Genomic DNA, 21,579 nt, shown 5'->3' with positions numbered 1-21,579 from the left:
AAATCAAATCAAAATAAAACTGTATAGGTCACATACACATATTTAGCAGATGTTATTGCGGGTGTAGCAAAATGCTTGTGTTCCAACTCCAACAATGCAGTTGTCACGTCCTGACCAGCAGAGGGTATTGTTGTGTAGTTTTGGTCAGGACGTGGCAGAGTATGTCTGTGTATGTGTGTTCTGGGTGTTGTATTTCTATGTGGGTCTGTGTGGCTCCTCGATCAGGGACAGCTGATTATCGTTGTTCCTGATTGGGAGTCATATAATTGGGAGTATGTTTGTCACTTGGGGTTGTGGGTGGTTGTGCTAACACTGTTAGTCTTTGAACCACCCACCACAACAAGACCAAGCAGCGAAAAAGGGAGCAGGACGCTGAATATATGGACTATTCTGAGGAAATAGACTTTGACCAGACACTCGTGAGAAATGGACTTGGGAACAGATTCTGGCCGGAGAGGGCCCGTGGAGAAAGGCTGGTGAGGACCGGGAACGCTACCGGGGTACACGACTGGCGAGGAAGCCGGAGAGGCACCCCCAATAAAAAAAAATTGGGGGGGGGGGGCACACGGGTAGTTTGGCTAGGCCTAGGAAGAGCCATAAGCCAGCTACCCTTGAGTACATGGAGGAGCGTATGGAGTGTAGGGCGCAGTGTTTCGCTGTTTCGCTGAGGTGCGCACTATCTCGCCCATACGCACGCACAGTCCGGTGCGCACCATTCCAGCCCCTCGCAGATGCCGTGCTAGAGTGGGCATCCAGCCTGGTAGGAGGATGCCTGCGCAGCGCGTCTGGTCGCCGATACGCCTCCTAGGACCAGGCTACCCTACTCCCGCTCTACGCACGACAACCATCAGGCCCCTGCACAGCCCAGTTCGCCCTGTACCAGCACCTCGCTCGTACAGGGCTGTTAGTTCCATCCAGCCAGGACGGGTTGTGCAGGCGGTGCGGTCACAGCCACCTGTGCGCCTCCATGGCCCAGTCTTTCCGGTTCCCGCCTCTCGTGCTATCCCGGAAGTGAGTTCCTCCAGTCTGGCACGACCAGTACCAGCAACCCGGACCAAGCTTCCCATGAGTCGGCCTAGTCCTATTCAGCATGTTCCCGCTCCTCGCACTAGCCCTAGGGTGCGTGTCTTCAGCCTGGTACCACCTCTACCAGCCCCACGCACCGGGCTTCCAGTGCGTCGGCCCAGCCTCAAGAGCCCGGCACCAGTGTGCAGTCCAGAGTATCCGGCACCAGTGTGCAGTCCAGAGTATCCGGCACCAGTGTGCAGTCCAGAGTATCCGGCACCAGTGTGCAGTCCAGAGTATCCGGCACCAGTGTGCAGTCTAGAGTATCTGGCAACAGTGTCTAGTCCGGAACCGAGGGAGACTGCCTGCGACCCGGAACCAAAGGGGTCTGCCTGTGACCCGGAACCGAGGGAGCCTGCCTGTAACCCGGAACCAAGGGGGTCTGCCTGCGACCCGGAACCAAAGGGGTCTGCCTGTGACCCGGAACCGAGGGAGCCTGCCTGTAACCCGGAACCAAGGAGGTCTGCCTGTGACCCGGAACCGAAGGGGGTCTGCATGTGACCCGGAACCGAAGGGGTCTGCCTGCGACCCGGAACCGAGGGGGTCTGCCTGCGACCCGGAACCGAGGGGGTCTGCTTGCGACCCGGAACCGAGGGAGTCTGCCTATGACCCAGAACCGGGTGAGTCTGTCTGCGACCCGGAACCGAAGGAGTCTACCTGCGACTCAGAACTGAATGTGACTAACTGTGTATTGAATGAGTCTGCCTACAGCGTGGAAATGAAGGAACCTGCCCACGATCCACAACGGATTGAGTCTGTCTACGACCCGGACCCCAATGAGTTTGCCTACAACCTGAAGGGCAGGAGGCCGGAACCAGAGCCACCTCCAGGATAGGTGGGTTGGGGAGGGAGGGTGTAGCACAGTGCCGTCGTTGACGGCAGCCACCCTCCCTCTCCTCCCTTATTGTTTAGGGGGTATTTGTTTTTGTTGTGATTTTGGGGGATTTTGTGGTTTCTTTTTTTAGGTGCATTCTGGGTGTGCACCTTTAGGGGGGGTACTGTCACGTCCTGACCAGCAGAGGGTGTTGTTGTGTAGTTTTGGTCAGGACGTGGCAGAGTATGTATGTGTGTTCTGGGTGTTGTATTTCTATGTGGGTCTGTGTGGCTCCCAATCAGGGACAGCTGGTTATCGTTGTTCCTGATTGGGAGTCATATAATTAGGAGTATGTTTGTCACTTGGGGTTGTGGGTGCTTGTGCTAACACTGCTAGTCTTTGGTATGTACGTAGCCTGTTAGTCGTTTTTGTTTATTGGTTTTTCCCGTGGATACTTTGCTCTTATATATTAAAAAGATGAGTATCTACATTTCACCTGCTGCAGTTTGGTCTCAACACGGCTGTAATTATGACAGCAGTAGTATTTTTCAATTCACAACAATACACACAAATCTCAAAGTAAAATAATGGAATTAGGAAATAAATATTACGATGAGCAATACATATGAAATGAGTAAAACAGTATGTAAATATTAAAGTGAACAGTGTTCCATTATTAATGTGACCAGTGATTCCATGTACATAGGGCAGCAGCCTCTAAGGTGCAGGGTTGAGTAACCGGGTGGTAGCCGGCTAGTGACAGTGACTAAGGGCAGGGTACTGGGTGGAGGCCGGCTAGTGACAGTGACTAAGTTCAGTGACTTCAGTGACTAAGTTTCAGTTTCTCGGTCCCAGCTTTGATGCACCTGTACTGACCTTGTCTTCTGGATGATAGCGTGATGAACAGGCCGTGGCTCAGGTGGTTGATGTCCTTGATGACATTTTTGGCCTTCCTTTGACATCGGGTGTTGTAGGTGTCCTGGAGGGCAGGCATTGTGCCCCCGGTGATGCATTGGGCAGACCGCACCACCCTCTAGAGAGCCCTGCGGTTGCAGGCGGTCCAGTTGCCATACCAGGCTGTGATACAGCCCGACAGGATTTTTTTAAATAATTTTTTTATTTCACCTTTATTTAACCAGGTAGGCCAGTTGAGAACAAGTTCTCATTTACAACTGCGACCTGGCCAAGATAAAGCAAAGCAGTGCGACACAAACACAGAGTTACACATTGAATAAACAAACATACAGTCAATAACACAATACAAAAAAAGTCTATATACAGTGTGTGCAAATGGCGTGAGGCGGTAAGGCAATAAATAGGTCATAGTAGCGAAGTAATTACAATTTAGCAAATTAACACTGGAGTGATAGATGTGCAAGTAGAAATACTGGTGTGCAAAAGAGCAAAAAAGTTAATAAAAACAATATGTGGATGAAGTAGGTAGATTGGGTGGGCTATTTACAGTGTGTACAGTGTGTACAGCTGCAGCAATCGATTAGCTGCTCAGATAGCTGATGTTTAAAGTTAGTGAGGGAGATAAGTCTCCAACTTCAGCGATTTTTGCAATTCGTTCCAGTCATTGGCAGCAGAGAACTGGAAGGAAAGGCAGCCAAAGGAGGGGATGACTGGCTTTGGGGATGACCAGTGAGATATATCTGCTGGAGCACGTGCTACGGATGGGTGTTGTTATCGTGACCAATGAGCTGAGATAAGGCGGAGCTTTACCTAGCAAAGACTTATAGATGACCTGGAGCCAGTGGGTCTGGTGACGAATATGTTGCGAGGGCCAGCCGACGAGAGCATACAGGTTGCAGTGGTGGGTGGTATATGGGGCTTTGGTGACAAAACGGATGGCACTGTGATAGACTGCATCCAGTTTGCTGAGTAGAGTGTTGGAGGCTATTTTGTAAATGACATCGCCGAAGTCAAGGATCGGTAGGATAGTCAGTTTTACGAGGGTATGTTTGGCGGTGTGAGTGAAGAAGGCTTTGTTGTGAAATAGGAAGCCGATTCTATATTTAATTTTGGATTGGAGATGTTTGATGTGAGTCTGGAAGGAGAGTTTACGGTCTAGCCTGACACCTAGGTATTTGTAGTTGTCCACATATTCTAAGTCAGAACCGTCCAGAGTAGTGATGCTAGTTGGGCGGGCAGGTGCTGGCAGCAATCGGTTGAAGAGTATGCATTTAGTTTTACTAGCATTTAAGAGCAGTTAGAGGCCACGGAAGGAGTGTTGTATGGCATTGAAGCTCGTTTGGAGGTTTGTTAACAGTGTCCAAAGAAGGGCCAGATGTATACAGAATGGTGTCGTCTGCATAGAGATGGATCAGGGAATCACCCGCAGCAAGAGTGACATCATTGATATATACAGAGAAAAGAGTCAGCCCGAGAATTGAACCCTGTGGTAACCCCATAGAGACTGCCAGAGGTCCGGACAACAGGCCCTCCGATTTGACACACTGAACTCTATCTGAGAAGTAGTTGGTGAACCAGGAGAGGCAGTCATTTGAGAAACCAAGGCTGTTGAGTCTGCCGATAAGAATACAGTGAATGACAGAGTCGAAAGCCTTGGCCAGGTCGATGAAGACGGCTGCACAGTACTGTCTTTTATCGATGGCGGTTATGATATCATTTAGTACCTTGAGCGTGGCTGAGGTGCACCCGTGACCAGCTCAGAAACCGGATTGCACAGCGGAGAAGGTACGGTGGGATTCGAAATGGTCAGTGATCTGTTTATTAACTTGGCTTTCAAGACTTTAGAAAGGCAAGGCAGGATGGATATAGGTCTGTAACAGTTTGGGTCTAGAGTGTCACCCCTTTTGAAGAGGGGGATGACCGTGGCAGCTTTCCAATCTTTAGGGATCTCGGACGATACAAAAGAGAGGTTGAACAGACTGGTAACAGGTGTTGCAACAATGGCGGCGGATAATTATAGAACGAGAGGGTCCAGATTGTCCAGCCCAGCTGATTTGTATGGGTCCAGGTTTTGCAGCTCTTTCAGAACATCTGCTATCTGGATTTGGGTGAAGGAGAAGCTGGGGAGGTTTTGGCAAGTAGCTACGGGGAGTGCGGAGCTGTTGGCCGGGGTTGGGGTAGCCAGAAGGAAAGCATGGCAAGCCGTAGATAAATGCTTATTGAAATTCTCGATTATCGTGGATTTATCGGTGGTGACAGTGTTTCCTAGCCTCGGTGCAGTGGGCAGCTGGGAGGAGTTGCTCTTATTCTCCATGGACTTTACAGTGTCCCGAACTTTTTGGAGTTAGAGCTATAGGATGCAAATGTATCTTTGAAAAAGCTAGCCTTTGCTTTCCTAACTGACTGCATGTATTGGCTCCTGACTTCCCTGAAAAGTTGCATATTGCGGGGACTATTTGATGCTACTGCAGTCCACCACAGGAAGTTTTTGTGTTGGTCGAGGGCAGTCAGGTCTGGAGTGAACCAAGGGCTATATCTGTTCATAGTTCTACATTTGAAAGGCTTATTTTAGATGAGGAAATTACTTTTAAAGAACAACCATCCTCTCCTGACGGGATGAGGTCAATATCCTTCCAGGATACCCAGGGCCAGGTCGATTAGAAAGGCCTGCTCGCAGAAGTGTTTTAGGGAGCGTTTGACAGTGATGAGGGGTGATCGTTTGACCACGGACCCATAACGGATGCAGGCAATGATTGTACGTTAGAAAGTAATACTGACGGTAACGGCAGCTTTCCCACTCGCCGTCTGCGGATCCTTACCAGGCACCCTGCTCTGTGTACTCTATACCTGCAGCTCTTTCTCTTGCCAATGACGGGGCTGATGTCGGGTGTTTGAAGTACATCCTGTGCGTCTTGCTTGTTGAAGAAAAAATCTTTGTGTAATCCGAGGTGAGTGATCGCTGTCCTGATATCCAGAAGCAATTTTTTTTGCATTAAGATACTGTGGCAGAAACATTATGTACAAAATAAGTTACAAATAACGATAAAAACTCATAATAGCACAGTTGGTTAGGAGCCCATAAAACTGCTGCCATTTCTTCTGGCGCCATTTTTCGTCATTCTTAGATAGGTATTCCTCTTGTCCAGATGGGATAGGGCAATGTGCAGTGAGTGCAATGGCGATTGCATCGTCTGTAGATCTATTGGGGCGGTGTGCAAATTGAAGTGGGTCTTGGGTGTCAGGTAATGTGGAGGTGATATGATCCTTCATTAGCCTCTCAAAGCAATTCATGATGATAGAAGTGAGTGCTGCAGGGCGATAGTCATTTAGTTCAGTTACCTTTGCTTTCTTGGGTACAGAAACAATGGTGACACTGTGTTATCATCAAAGAAGGTGAATAAGGTGTTTAGCTTGTCTGGGAGCAAGACGTCAGCGTCCGCGACGTGGCTGGTTTTTCCTTTGTAATCCGGGATTATCTGGAGTCCCTGCCACATACGTCTCGTGTCTGAGCCGTTGAATCGCGACTGCACTTTGTCTCTGTACTGTCGTTTTGCCTGATTTATTGCCTTACTGAGGGCATAACTGCACTGTATGTGTTTGAAGTTGAATTTCCAATGTGTTATCACTATGCTTTCAACCATTAATATCACAAACAAATTCACTTGGAAATCTATTTGATTTTTGGTTGTCAGCTAAATGTGTTATTATTGCGCTTTCAACCATTTAAAAGCACAACAAAGTTGAAATGGGAATACAATGTCAGATATTTTGTTTATTTATACAACAATTGAATGTGTTATCACTGTGTCTAATCTAATAGCACAACCAAATGACCTGGATTACAGTTGAGATTACATTAAAGTACATGGTGCAAATTATCAATGCCATTCGAGATTCTGCTCAGATTATTATAGCAATTGTGAAAGTCTCCACACTCTGGCGATCTTTGCGTGCTCTTGAACATGCATGCTTTCTATGATTACATAAGAAAACATTTGTTACTGTAAACTCAAAATGTGGAAATGGATGTGTATGTTAATACTCAAGTTGAATAAAAACTGTTACATTGCATTTATATACATTAGTTTGTAAGAAAGCCTTAACTTTAGTCTATTTACTGTATTAAAAAAGTAATAGTGAATTGTTTTGGTTAACAACGCAACCAAATATTAACATTTAAAGGACATGTAACTACTGCTTGGATAGTTTCATCTGAGACACAGCCTTAATCCTATTCTTTAACTTGTATTTATGGTTGAGATGGAGACGTGAATCCAACATATCATTTGTTATCTTGTTGACAAGTTAGTAGGCTATTTACTGTATTGCAAAAGTGATATTGAATTGTGCTTTTTTGTCAACGCAACCAAATATTAACGTTTGAGGGAGATGCATCTTCTGCTTGGATAGTTCCATCTGTGCCACTGAGTCTGGCTTCAATTCTAGTTTGTCTTCAAATTAATGTGTTGGATTCACGTCTCCATTTCAACCAAAAATCTAAGTTAAAGAATAGGACTAAATCAAATCAAACTTTAAATGTGTTTTAAATAGTTTGATTTAGTCCTATTCTTTAACTTAGATTTTTGGTTGAAATGGAGAGGTGAATCCAACATATTTATTATCTTGTAGATTCCATTTTAAAACCCTAGGCCTATATGTATTGTCTATTTTTAGTAGAATCCTGGGCTGAATTTAAACAACAGCTGTTGATGACTTCCCAATTCAATATAATCAAATAGCATCATTGATATATGATTGATAAAGTATGGTTACATTTCATTTGCTCTGTTAAATCTACCCTTTGGAATGACTTACATAGCATCCGTGAATCTATTTAGTGGAGATTTCCCAACAATCATGTTCAAGATAGCACATTGGTAATAGTCAGTGACAAACTCAGCAGGGCTTGGTTAGAACCCTGAATGGGTGCCCAAAGTGATAGCTGTATATAATTAAACTCTCCATCCAGGACGTGCTGCCCATCCTAGTGTATTTTCTTATAGTTGATATAATGTTGAAGAGCTGACATTATTGCAAAGTAATACATTCAACATATTTATATAATTGGTTAACATGATGACATAATCCTGTGGTTGGAATGTCACCCCCAAGGACTTTTTGCAAAGCCAATGTATTTTCCACATCACAATAGGTTAACAGATTACATTGAAACAACGTTGATTTAATCAGTTTGCAGTTTTAGCATAGGAACTAGACAGGCTTTGTTCTAAGGTTTATTAAGAAGTTGTGTCAATACTGAACTAGGAAGAAGTGACTGGTACTGTCTTACACTTACAGGACAAATTACAGGCCAAATACAACAGACAGACACACGTCAGACAAATGTGACAAACAGAGAGAGTGGGAAAGCCACAGTTAATTCACGACAGTAAGACATTTATAAAAATGACACATAGAAAAACAGCCATCTCTGCTTCTCCTTGTCCTGTCTTCCTTCACTTCTTGGCAGAAGCCTTCTGGGTGTAGAGCTGGTAGATCTGTTCACAGGCGATGGAGAGGCCCACCACCAGAGAGACAAACTCCTCAAAGTTCACCTTCCCATCACCATTCTGGTCCAGATCCTTCATGATCGTGTCTATGGCAGCTGGGTCCTTCTGGGACTGAGAGATGGAGGAGATGAAGAGAATGAGTAAGAGAGAGATGGGAGGAGGGGAGGGGGGTAGATTGACTTTGGATACTCTTTATTCTAATAAAGTGAGAGAGAAATCAGAATGAGAGGGAAAGAGCGTGAGATGAGCAACAGAGAGAAAGTGTTGAGGGACATAAGAGAGAGAAAGGGATGTCAGTGTTACCTTCAGGAAGCTGGCCAGTTCTGTCTGCATGAGTTCTTTCAGCTCCTTCTTGCTCAGTGTGTTGCCGTCACCATCCTTTTCAGCATAGCGATGGAACACCATGATCAGGGACTCCATGGAACGCTCCAACTCAGACGGCATGGCTGCAGATATTGACACACTGAGGAGGGGAGAGATTATGTAATTTAGGGTGGGTGTACTACTGTAGTCCCTGTATCTAAGTTCACTTACACACTGGAGATCCTGCAACAGCCAGGCTGCTGGTTCAAACCCAACTCAGGCCAGTTCCATTGAGTCACTACTTCTTATCTCTATTAGACAGATAATATAGCCTACCCCACAATTAGTCTTTAAGACAAACACACAATGCACTTTCAGAGAGGATAGGAGTTGGCCTTTGGCTCTGTAATCACATTCCTTGGCTGCTGTAGAGTTCCATTCCTTATCACACATTCCCTCTACTGTCGACCCCTCTTTCTTGTATTGCCTACACCTTTTCTTTGGGAACATCCAACATCTCTAGCTGTGTAGACTGTCCTTTAACCTCTGGTTTTGCAACAGTTCAGTGTAAAGAAGATCAGGCTGTTGAAAATTGGTTAGTAATAATGCCTATAAAATGACTTGAACCCGCTGAGAAAAACGTTTGTAGGCCAAAGAGTTCTAAAAACAAAAACATTGCTTCAATGAAACTTGAAAAGGTTAGCCTATAGATATACTACATTATGTCAATCAGTAAATAGTATGGCCCATCAAACTGCATAACAAACCATAGAATAACTGATTTCTGAATCAAAGCAAGCAAAGATTTAAGCCTACAAACATTTAAGCCTACAAGTTTGCCATTGACGAGACAGATCATTAGCTAGGCACACTTTATAAACCCAAAACAGTTATTAAAGTTATTTGAGACCTGTTTATTACAGTAGATAACCTACTCCGTTACGATGGACGCTAAGGTATAGAATAAGCGAAAAACTGTTACTTACCGAACTGAGAGCCGCTGGAAAACAGGGTGGGGAAGTATCGTACTGCGCAAGAGCTACGAGAATTTAAAGAGAGCAGGGAACGCCCATCTGATTGTGTGTTTTAGCCTGTTTCCAAGAGACGATGTCTGAGAGCCTGGTCTCAGAGCATTTCGTATTATTATTTATGTAAATCCGAGGCACTCCATTTAGTGTATGGTAACGTTATGTATTAAATTGTCGATGTCCATCCCCATTTCGTATGATATATTACGAATTATAATTCGTATTATATGTTTCGAATTTGAAAAATGTACAATATGTTACGAATTTGCAAAACGTACTATATGACAAGCATTTTGCTACACCCGCACTATCATCTGCATGCAACAATTTCAAAGATTTTACTGAGTTACAGTTCATATAAGGAATTCAGTCAATTGAAATAAATTCATTTGGCCCTAATCTATGGATTTCACATGACTGGGCAGAGGTGCAGCCATGGGTTGGCAGCCAGGCCCACTCACTGGGGAGCCAGGCCCAGCCAATCAGAATCAGTTTTTCCCCACAAAATGGCTTTATTGCAGACAGCAACCCCCCTCTCAGACGATCCCACAGGTGAAGAAGCCGAATGTGGAGATCCTGGGCTGGCATGGTTACATGCCGTTGTGAGACGGTTGGACATATTTCCAAATTCTCTAAAACGATGTTGGAGGCAGCTTATGGTAGAGAAATAAACATTAAATTATATGGCAACAGCTCTGGTGGACATTCCTGCATCCAGCATGCCAATTGCACACTCCCTCAATGCTTGAGACATCTGTGGCATTGTGTTGTGTGACAAAACTGCACATTTTAAAGTGGCCTTTTATTGTCCCCAGCACAAGGTGCACCTGTGTAATGATCATGTTGTTTAATCAGGTTCTTAATATGCCACACCTGTCAGGTGGATGGATTATCTTGGCAAAGGAGAAATGCTCAGAAACAGGGATGTAATCAAATTTGTGCACAAAATTTGAGAGAAATAACCTTTATTGTGCGAATGGAACATTTCTGGGAATTTACATGTTTATATTTTTGTTCAGTGTATGTGTATGCATCCAATAAAATTTGATTTGATTCATGTTTCAAATTTGCAAAACATATGATATTTTACAAATTCTAGCTAGGTGGCTAACATTAGCTAACTGGCTAACATTAGCCGGGCTAGTGGTTAGGGTTAAGTTCAAAGGGTTATTTAGGGGAAGGGTTAGCTAACATGCTAAGTAGTTGCAAAGTAGCTAAAAAGTAGTAAGTAAACTCAGCAAAAAAAGAAACGTCCTCTCACTGTCAGCTGCATTAATTTTCAGCAAACTTAAAACCTGTTGGGGCTAGGGGGCAGTATTTGCACGGCCGGATAAAAAAACGTACCCGATTTAAACTGGTTACTACTCTTGCCCAGAAATGAGGATATACATATAATTAGTAGATTTGGATAGAAAACACTCTAAAGTTTCTAAAACTGTTTGAATGGTGTCTGTGAGTATAACAGAACTCATATGGCAGGCCAAAACCTGAGAAGATTCCATACAGTAAGTGCCCTGTCTGACAATTTGTTCTCCTTCTGTTGCATCTCTATCGAAAATACAGCATCTCTGCTGTAACGTGACATTTTCTAAGGCTTCCATTGGCTCTCAGAAGACGCCAGAAAGTGGAATGACGTGTCTCCTGTCTCTGGGCGAAGAACAGCAGGAGATTTTGTGAGTGGTCAGGCTGGGAACAGTGACACTGGAGATGCGCGTTCATGAGAATTCTCAATTTTTTTCTTTCAGCCTTTGAATGAATACAACGTCGCCCGGTTGGAATAGCATAAAAATTGATTTTAAACAGCGTTTCACATGCTTCGAAGTACGGTAATGGAATATTTTGATTTTTTTTGTCACGAAATGCGCTCGGGCGTCACCCTTCGGATAGTGACTTGAACGCACGAATAAAGCGGAGCTATTTGGATATAACTATGGATTATTTGGAACCAAAACAACATTTGTTGTTGAAGTAGAAGTCCTGGGAGTGCATTCTGACGAAGAACAGCAAAGGTAATCCAATTTGTCTTATTGTAAATCTGAGTTTGGTGAGGGCCAAACTTGGTGGGTGTCAAATTAGCTAGCCGTGATGGCCGGGCTATGTACTCAGAATATTGCAAAATGTGCTTTTGCCAAAAAGCTATTTTAAAATCTGACACCGCGATTGCATAAAGGAGTTCTGTATCTATAATTCTTAAAATAATTGTTATGTATTTTGTGAACGTTAATCATGAGTAATTTAGTAAATTCACCGGAAGTTTTCGGTGGGTATGCTAGTTCTGAACATCACATGCTAATGTTAGAAGCTGGTTTTTCATATAAATATGAACTTGATTGAAAAAACATGCATGTATTGTATAACATAATGTCCTAGGAGTGTCATCTGATGAAGATCATCAAAGGTTAGTGCTGCATTTAGCTGTGGTTTTGGTTTTTGTGACATATATGCTTGCTTTGAAAATGGCTGTGTGATTATTTTTGGCAGGGTACTCTCCTGACATAATCTAATGTTTTGCTTTCGCTGTAAAGCCTTTTTGAAATCGGACAATGTGGTTAGATTAACGAGAGTCTTGTCTTTAAAATGGTGTAAAATAGTCATATGTTTGAGAAATTGAAGTTATAGCATTTTTGAGGTATTTGTATTTCGCGCCACGCGATTCCACTGGCTGTTGACTAGCGTCCCACCTAGCCCAGGGAAGTTTTAACGTGTAAATATTTGTATGAACATAACAAGATTCAACAACTGAGACATAAACTGAACAAGTTCCACAGACATGTGACTAACAGAAATGGAATAATGTGTCTCTTAACGAAGGGGGGTCAAAATCAAAAGTAACTGTCAGAATCTGGTGTGGCCACCAGCTGCATTAAGTACTGCAGTGCATCTCCTTCTCATGGACTGCACCAGATCTGCACCAGATTTGCGATGTTACGCCACTCTTCCACCAAGGCACCTGCAAGTTCCCGGACATTTCTGGGGGGAATGGCCCTAGCCCTCACCCTCCGATCCAACAGGTCCCAGACGTGCTCAATGGGATTGAGATCCGGGCTCTTCGCTGGCCATGGCAGAACACTGACATTCCTGTCTTGCAGGAAATCATGCACAGAACGAACAGTATGGCTGGTGGCATTGTCATGCTGGAGGGTCATATCAGGATGTGCCTCCAGGAAGGGTACCACATGAGGGAGGAGGATGTCTTCCCTGTAACTTACAGCATTGAGATTGCCTGCAATGAAAACAAGCTCAGTCCGATGATGCTGTGACACACCACCCCAGACCATGACAGACCCTCCACCTCCAAATCGATCCCGCTCCAGAGTACAGGCCTCGGTGTAACGCTCATTCCGTTGAAGATAAACGCGAGTTCGACCATCACCCCTTGTGAGACAAAACCGTGACTCGTCAGTGAAGAGCACTTTTTGCCAGTCCTGTCTGGTCCAGCGACGGTGAGTTTGTGCCCATAGGCGACGTTGTTTCCATTGATGTCTGGTGAGGACCTGCCTTACATCAGGCCTTCAAGTCTTCAGTCCAGCCTCCCTCAGCCTATTGAGGACAGTCTGAGCATTGATGGAGGGATTGTGCGTTCCGGGTGTAACTTGGGCAGTTGTTGTTGCCATCCTGTACCTGTCCCGCAGGTGTGATTTTCGAATGTACCAATCCTGTGCAGGTGTTACACGTGGTCTGTCACTGTGAGGACGATCAGCTGTCCGTCCTGTCTCCCTGTAGCGCTGTCGTAGGCGTCTCACAGTACGGACATTGCAATTTATTGCCCTGGCCCCATCTGCAATCCTCATGCCTCCTTGCAGCATTCTTAAGGCATATTCACGCAGATGAGCAGGGACCCTGGGCACCATTCTTTTGCTGTTTTTCAGAGTCAGTAGAAAGGCCTCTTTAGTGTCCTAAGTTTTCATAACTGTGACCTTAATTGCCTACTGTCTGTAAGCTGTTAGTGTCTTAATGACTGTTCCACAGGTGCATGTTCATTAATTGTTTATGGTTCGATTGAACAAGCATGGGAAACAGTGTTTAAACCCTTTACAGTGAAAATCTGTGAAGTTATTCAGATTTTTACGAATTATCTTTGAAAGAGAGGGTCCTGAAAAAAGGACGTTTCTTTTTTTGCTGAGTTTAGTTGAAAAGTTTCTAATTAGCTAAAATGCTAAAGTTGTCTATGACGAGATTCAAACTCACAACCTTTAAGTAATCTTCTGCCTTATGCAACCATACCAAACGTAACATATCATACTAAATTGAGTGTCTCGGAATCACATTTTCTATGTTACATCTAGTCTATGAGACCAGAGCTGCTGAGAGAGAGAGAGCAGGGAAGGGGAGAGGGAATTTGAGATAAGGCTTGATGTCATCTTTCAGTTATCTCAACTTAAACATGATGAAATAACACAGATGGAGAGAGGGGTGACAAGAGTGCACACTAGTATGTTTGTAAGAATAGTTCTATGGATGAAGAGGTTGGGATGAAGTTTGAATAAAATGTAATGTTATTGTCCCCAGAGAGAGAACACATTTACATCAGTTGGAGCGTCATTGGCTTTGAGACGGTCATGAATGAGTGCATTTAACTGGCACAAACAGATACAGATAAAAAGCAACACAATCACCAAAAGATTGTTCAAACTCCAAAATGAAGATTGGTAAACTGCAATGCACTATGCACACCACAGGAGGCTGCTGATGGGAGGACGGCTCATAATAATGGCCAGAATGGTGCCAAAGGCATTAAACACATGGTAACCATGTGTTTGATACGATTTCACCGATTCCGCTCCAGCCATTATCATGAGCCTGTCCTCCCCAGTTAAGGTGCCACCAACCTCCTTTGAGGCAAAGCATGTGTTCTTCTGACACATATGTGATGGATATTCCAAGCTGCTGTCCTATTGCTTCCCCAGCATCAGAACAGCACAGCCAGTCACTGATATTCATGACAATCAACTCTCCGTCTTTTGGGTCTTGTGTAACATAGTATAATTAACCTCTTTCTATATACATACAGTTGAAGTCGGAAGTTTACATACACTTAGGTTGGAGTCATTAAAACTCGTTTTTCAACCACTCCACAAATGTCTTGTTAACAAACTATAGTTTTGGCAAGTCGGTTAAGACATCTACTTTGTGCATGACACAAGTCATTTTTCCAACAATTGTTTACAGACAGATTATTTCACTTATAATTCACTGTATCACAATTCCAGTGGGTCAGAGGTTTACATACACTAAGTTGACTGTGCCTTTAAACAGCTTGGAAAATTCCAGAAAATGATGTCATGGCTTTAGAAGCTTCTGATAGGCTAATTGACATCATTTGAGTCAATTGGAGGTGTACCTGTGGATGTATTTCAAGGCCAAACTTCAAACTCAGTGCCTCTTTGCTTGACATCATGGGAAAATCAAAAGAAATCAGCCAAGACCTCAGAAAAACAATTGTAGACCTCCACAAGTCTGGTTCATCCTTGGGAGCAATTTCCAAACGACTGAAGGTACCACGTTCATCTGTACAAACAATAGTACGCAAGTATAAACGCCATGGGACCACGCAGCCGTCATACCGCTCAGGAAGGAGACGCGTTCTATCTCCTAGAGATGAATGTACTTTGGTGCAAAAAGTGAAAATCAATCCTAGAACAACAGCAAAGGACCTTGTGAAGATGCTGGAGGAAACAAGTACAAAAGTATCCACATCCACAGTAAAACGAGTTCTATATCGACCTAACCTGAAAGGCTGCTCAGCAAGGAAGAAGCCACTGCTCCAAAACCGCTATAAAAAAAAGCCAGACTACAGGTTGCAACTGCACATGGGGACAAAGATTGTACTTTTTGGAGAAATGTCCTCTGGTCTGATGAAACAAAAAAATAACTGTTTGGCCATAATGACCATTGTTATGTTTGGAGGAAAAAGGGGATGCTTGCAAGCCGAAGAACACCATCCCAACCGTGAAGCACAGGGGTGGCAGCATCATGTTGTGGGGATGCTTTGCTGCAGGAGGGACTGGTGCACTTCACAAAATAGATAGCATCATGAGGCAGGAAAATTATGTGGATATATTGAAGCAACAGCTCAAGATATCAGTCAGGAAGTTAAAACTTGGTCGCAAATGGGTCTTACAAATGGACAATGACCCCAAGCATACTTCCAAAGTTGTACAAAATGGCTTAAGGACAACAAAGTCAAGGTATTGGAGTGGCCATCACAAAGCCGTGACCTCAATCCCATCTATAATTTTTGGCAGAACTTGATAAGCGTGTGCGAGTAAGGAGGCCTACAAATCTGACTCAGTTACACCAGCTCTGTCAGGAGGAATGGGCCAAAATTCACCCAACTTATTGTGGGAAGCTTTTGAAAGGCTACCCGAAATGTTTGACCCAAGTTAAACAATTTAAAGGCAATGCTACCAGATACTAATTGAGTGTATGTAAACTTCTGACCCCCTGGGAATGTGATGAAAGAAATAAAAGCTGAAATAAATATAAAATCAAATGTATTTATATAGCCCTTCTTACATCAGCTGATATCTCAAAGTGCTGTACAGAAACCCAGCCTAAAACCCCAAACAGCAAGCAATGCAGGTGTAGAAGCACGGTGGCTAGGAAAAACTCCCTAGAAAGGCCAAAACCTAGGAAGAAACCTAGAGAGGAACCAGGCTATGAGGGGTGGCCAGTCCTCTTCTGGCTGTGCCGGGTGGAGTTTATAACAGCACATGGCCTAGATGTTCAAATGTTCATAAATGACCAGCATTGTCAAATAATAATAATCATAGTAGTTGTCGAGGGTGCAACAAGTCAGTAACACAAGAGTAAGAGTCAGTTGGCTTTTTCATAGCCGATCTTTGAGAGTATCTCTACCGCTCCTGCTGTCTCTAGAGAGTTGAAAACAGCAGGTCTGGGACAGGTAGCACGTCCGGTGAATAGGTCAGGGTTCCAGCAGGTCTGGGATAACAGGTCTGGGACAGGTAGCACGTCCGGTGAACAGGTCAGGGTTCCATAGCTGCAAATAATTCTCTCTACTATTATTCTGACATTTCACATTCTTAAAATAAAGTGGTGATCCTAACTGATCTATGAAATATAATTTTTACTTGGATTAAATGTCAGGAATTGTGAACAACTGTGTTTGAATGTATTTGGCTGAGGTGTATGTAAACTTCTGACTTCACTGTATATTATTTGACTGTTCTATTGTCTTTCATTCTGCACATAAACAATATGCTTTATTGTCACATTCACCAGTTAGGTGCAGTGAAATGTGTTGTTTTACAGGGCCACAATAGTAGCACGGCGCCCCTGGAGCAAATTAGGCTTAAGTGCCTTGTTCAAGGGCACATCGGCAGGTTGTCTGTGGATCTCTCCGTGTGCTTGTGGTAGGAGGTGTGGGTCTGCTGGATCTCTCCATGTGTCTGTGGTAGGAGGGGTGGGTCTGCTAGTTTTCTATGGATCTCTCCATGTGTCTGTGGTAGGAGGGGTGGGTCTGCTAGTTTTCTATGGATCTCTCCATGTATCTGTGGTAGGAGGGGTGGGTCTGCTAGTTTTCTATGGATCTCTCCATGTATCTGTGGTAGGAGGGGTGGGTCTGCTAGTTTTCTATGGATCTCTCCATGTGTCTGTGGTAGGAGGGGTGGGTCTGCTAGTTTTCTATGGATCTCTCCATGTGTCTGTGGTAGGAGGGGTGGGTCTGCTAGTTTTCTATGGATCTCTCCATGTGTCTGTGGTAGGAGGGGTGGGTCTGCTAGTTTTCTATGTATCTCTCCATGTGTCTGTGGTAGGAGGGGTGGGTCTGCTAGTTTTCTAGTATAAGTTCACATTTGAGAGTTGGCTTGGTTTTGTCTTCCGGGATGTACAGTACCAGTCTAAAGTTTGGACACCTACTCATTCAAGGGTTTTCCTTTATTTTTTGTTGTTGTAGAATATTCAAAACTATGAAATAACACATATGGAGTCATGTAGTAACCAAAAAGTGTGCAAAGCTGTCAAAGGCAAAGGGTGGCTAATTTGAATAATCTAAAATATATTCTGATTTGTTTAACACTTTTTTGGTTACTACATGATTCCATATGTTATTTCATAGTTTTGATGTCATCACTATTATTCTACAATGTAGAAAATAGTAAAAAATAAAGAAAAACCCTTGAATTAGTAGGTGTGTCCAAACTTTTGACTGGTACTATATATATATATATATATATATATTTGGGTAAATATTGTTAGGAGTAGAATGGTTCGGTCAGAGTTCATAATATAAGTTATTTGGACTAATATGATTTTTTTGTCCTACATTCCACCTTGATCATCAGATCTTCAGCAGACCCATTTCCAAAAACTAAGTTGTTTGTACTTTCAAATATTCCTTTCATCAAAAATCCAGTGTACACTGGTGTGCTACAACTTTTAGTTAAAGCATCTTATTACATGGCTGCTCCTTAAAAGGGATGTCAGATGTGTGTGTACCTGGAGCATCTATAAGGGGAACTTTGCCCATAGCAGCACTGAAGCGGCAGTGCTTACCTTGACTTGTCTGTTTCAAGTAGCTTAAACCAAGAAAAATCTAGAGACAGACACTATTTTCAATGGGTTTTAATTACAAATTCATTAACAAAAGTTTTCATACCAAAACAAAAAGGACGGCAATCAAAAATATGGATCTGTGAACAAGCAGCTTGAAACAAGTGCACAGTACATGGGGATGATGTAGGGAATGTAGAGACATGATTCTGGCTAGATCCCAAACTGCTTCCTTTCCTCCACCCCAGGCCTCATGACTGCTGAGAACAGTGTATGGATGGGCTGGGTAGGTCTCGGGCTATCTATACTGCTGAGAGATGTCCAGTCCTTGGAGATCAGTGATCATAGAGTTAAGAAGTCAAGGAAAATGTGTAAGAATGCTGATTGGCACGACCTACAAAAAGGAAACTGGGGTACGCTGTCATTGGCTAAGCTACACCATTTCTCCCTTGCCTGGTTAGCCGTTGTACTGGATGCTGATTGGATGACGGTATGAAAGTTTGATCTAACTAGTGACTTAGTTCTTTTTCTTGCCCTTGCTGGCAGCCTTGGCTGGCATTACCGTGGGAACGGCTGCCTGGTACAGAGCAGCAGACACTTTGTTGATGTAGTAGAGGGCGAACAGAGAGAATATCAGACTGGAGAGAGAGAACAAAATGAAACAGTCAGCACAGCACAATATGGTTTGAGAAGGAAAAAAAACTTCACCCCAAGTTCATTGACTGTTATCATCATCATCATTACTATTCCTTTTTTTCCTATAAGATTTTATTTGATCAACAATACAAAACATACACAAACAAATGACAACATCATACAAACATCAACTACATCACTCCTGCCCAGACCCACCAGCCCTCATCCCCTTATCACTTTCTGTCACATGGCCTCAAACAGCACAAATTTGTTTCTCTCCGTCACCTGCGCACTTTCAATTTTTAGATCGTAAAGCATTTGACCTTTCCATTGCGTAAACAATGAATGATTGGTTGATTTCCAGTTGAAGTATATGTTTTTAAGATGATTGATGAAAGGTGTTGTCCTACCCATTGGGTATCTCACTGCACCCTCATATGCCATGTCTTTAAATATGCAGACAGACTAATTAAAAGCTCATTTACATTGTAATACTTCTGAGCCATCTTTCCAACTCCACCCATAACTTTTGGATTTTATAACATTTCCAGAAGGTCATGAATTATTGAGTCATTAGTAGTTTTACACTTGACATCTCTGCTGTTGTCCTGTAGAATTTGTGAATTGTCTCTTGTATAATAAATTCAATACATGAGTTTATACTGGATTAAGCATACATTTTTGTTAACTGTAATGTCGTTAGTTATGTTCCAACATTACTTCCATCTTGTGCCAATATCAGTTATTTTTTAAATCTTGGTTCCAATAGTTTCTATTTTTTTTCCATGAGATTGTCAGTTGGATAGGCTCTCTGTTATTCCATAAATCCTTCATTTCATCACTGAGTTCAGTTGTCAAGAGTTTCTGTGTTTGGTGCGCCTGGGTTTGTCAGTAGTCTGTGAGTTCATACTTACCATGTGGTGACACACACACGGTGCACCAGCCCAGAGGCAAACAGAGAGAGGCACAGGCACACCAGGACTGGTGGAGATGAGAGAAATGAACACACGTTAAAACAGGACCGAGTGCGTGCTGAGCCGCTATACTATTCAGATGCACCCATAAACATGACAAGAGGCTCAGTGAATGTGTGTGAAACACAGGAAATAGATTCTGTGCATTACTCTGTAGTTGTGAAGACAGACTTACTCTCTGGGAAGATCTTGACCTGGAATCCCTTGCCGAAGATGAGGTTTTCCAGGTTATTGAAGGCCTGGTTGTAGAAAGGGTTAAGGGAAACACACAGTGTTGTGGTGGCTTTATTAGACCTTTAGACATTCAGTGATACTTACTGTATTTATTTATCCCCTTACTGTATTTATTCAACCCCATACTCTATTTATCCCCATACTCTATTTATTTATCCATCTCCATAGTGTATTTATTTGTCTTGCTCCTTTGCACCCCAGTATCTCTACTTGCACATTCATCACTCCAGTGTTTAATTGCTAAATTGTAATTACTTCGCCACCATGGCCTATTTATTGCCTTACCTCCCTTATCCTACCTCATTTGCACACACTGTATATATACTTTTTTTCTACTGTATTATTGACTGTATGTTTGTTTATTCCATGAGTAACTCTGTGTTGTTGTATGTGTCGAACTGCTTTGCTTTATCTCGGCCAGGTTGCAGTTGTAAATGAGAACGTGTTCTCAACTAGCCTACCTGGTTAAATAAAGGTGAAATAAACATTTTAAAAATCCTGCCACCATGACTCACAGTGCTGCATGTGGACTATAGAACCAACCAACCAACTGACTGTCTGCTTCCATCACTTGGGAACACAGAACATAAACAAAGACTTTAGCTGTCTGGCTTTACAAACAGCTTACTCTGACAAGTTTACAACCTTAAGACTATCTGAGGTCTACCTAGACTGCATTGTATGCAGTGCTGCTATGTTGTGGTGTGTTTTGGTGTAAGGAGGATACAGTGAGGGAGCAGATGAAGAGGACAGAGCCCAGGAAGCCTCCCAGGATGGTGAGCAACTCTGTAGAGCCCAGCTGTCTGCTGAACATCTGCATCCCAGCAAACACCAACACAGAGAACAGACTGGACAGAACCAGGGACGTGCCTGTGTTCACCGCTGGAAGGAGGGGAGAGGCAGATTACACATAGTTTGTGACAGTAGTAGAACAATCATCTATGGGGCTGCAGCTGGACTGAAGATTCCAGATTCTAACAGAATAATAATATCAACAATTGGGTTTATATTTAATCTTTGAGTGAGAGAAACATAAGATAACTACCCTATACGAAACATTTCACTGCATCCTAACAGCAATCTTTACGCCACGTCAGTGTACACTCTTGAAAGATTCCGTGTGGAAACACCCTCTCTCGAATACTGAAAATACCTAGCTAGGAAGCTACAAGAAAACTTTAGCATACATTTTGACAACACAGCCTACCTACCGTTAAACTGAAGAAATATATATTGTTGGCAAGTGTATTCTGCACAAAATAACTACGTAACTAACAAAGTTAGCAATGAATGGCAAGCCTAGCGTTACACAGCTAGCTATCGTTAGCTACGTAAACCTTTACGTTTTCTATCCCTCAATACTTATTTTCAACGCACAAACATTGACCAAAATTAAACAGTAGCCTTGCATAACTTACCCATGTTTTGATATTTAATCAATAATTACGTTTTTGACACAAAAGATCATGCGTTTCGATATCCTTTCAAAACACAGGCAGCTCCAGGAACAAGCGCCGTTTCTGCTACCCGGAACTGGTGAGAGGTGGCACACGTAGGAGTCGCATGTGAAGTGCCAATTAGATTCTAGC

The 21,579-nt window shown here is 43.3% G+C and overlaps 2 protein-coding genes across 5 annotated transcripts; both read right to left on the bottom strand.

Moving 5' to 3' along the window:
- Nucleotides 1-8,015: 8,015 nt before the first annotated feature.
- LOC106575974 (protein S100-A1) lies at nt 8,016-9,717 on the bottom strand. Of its 3 annotated transcripts, none has more exons than XM_014152748.3 (3): nt 9,594-9,717; nt 8,608-8,767; nt 8,016-8,415 (listed from the first exon to the last, which is right to left on the bottom strand). In XM_014152748.3, exons 2-3 carry the CDS (start codon nt 8,746-8,748, stop codon nt 8,251-8,253), a joined length of 306 nt encoding a protein of 101 aa, XP_014008223.1. In that variant the 5' UTR covers nt 8,749-8,767; nt 9,594-9,717; the 3' UTR covers nt 8,016-8,250. The 3 variants fall into 3 exon arrangements, with proteins under 3 accessions (XP_014008223.1, XP_014008229.1, XP_014008234.1); XM_014152754.3 differs by having other exon boundaries at nt 9,518-9,599; XM_014152759.2 differs by lacking the exon at nt 9,594-9,717 and adding an exon at nt 9,543-9,567.
- An 8,485-nt stretch (nt 9,718-18,202) lies between these two features.
- Nucleotides 18,203-21,543, bottom strand: LOC106574234 (dolichyl-diphosphooligosaccharide--protein glycosyltransferase subunit KCP2). 2 transcript variants are annotated; one of them, XR_014380187.1, is made up of 6 exons: nt 21,409-21,543; nt 20,718-20,872; nt 19,932-19,995; nt 19,697-19,763; nt 18,472-18,784; nt 18,203-18,432 (listed from the first exon to the last, which is right to left on the bottom strand). XR_014380187.1 is itself a non-coding variant. In XM_014149955.3 (5 exons), exons 1-5 carry the CDS (start codon nt 21,410-21,412, stop codon nt 18,664-18,666), a joined length of 411 nt encoding a protein of 136 aa, XP_014005430.1. In that variant the 5' UTR covers nt 21,413-21,543; the 3' UTR covers nt 18,203-18,663. The 2 variants fall into 2 exon arrangements, 1 of the variants encoding a protein (XP_014005430.1); XM_014149955.3 differs by having other exon boundaries at nt 18,203-18,784.
- Nucleotides 21,544-21,579: the final 36 nt, after the last annotated feature.

The sequence above is a fragment of the Salmo salar genome, chromosome 02 (assembly GCF_965601325.2).
Source record: "Salmo salar chromosome 02, fSalSal1, whole genome shotgun sequence".
In the NCBI taxonomy this organism is placed as follows: Eukaryota; Metazoa; Chordata; class Actinopteri; order Salmoniformes; family Salmonidae; genus Salmo; species Salmo salar.
This window is presented reverse-complemented; position numbering and strand designations above follow the sequence as displayed.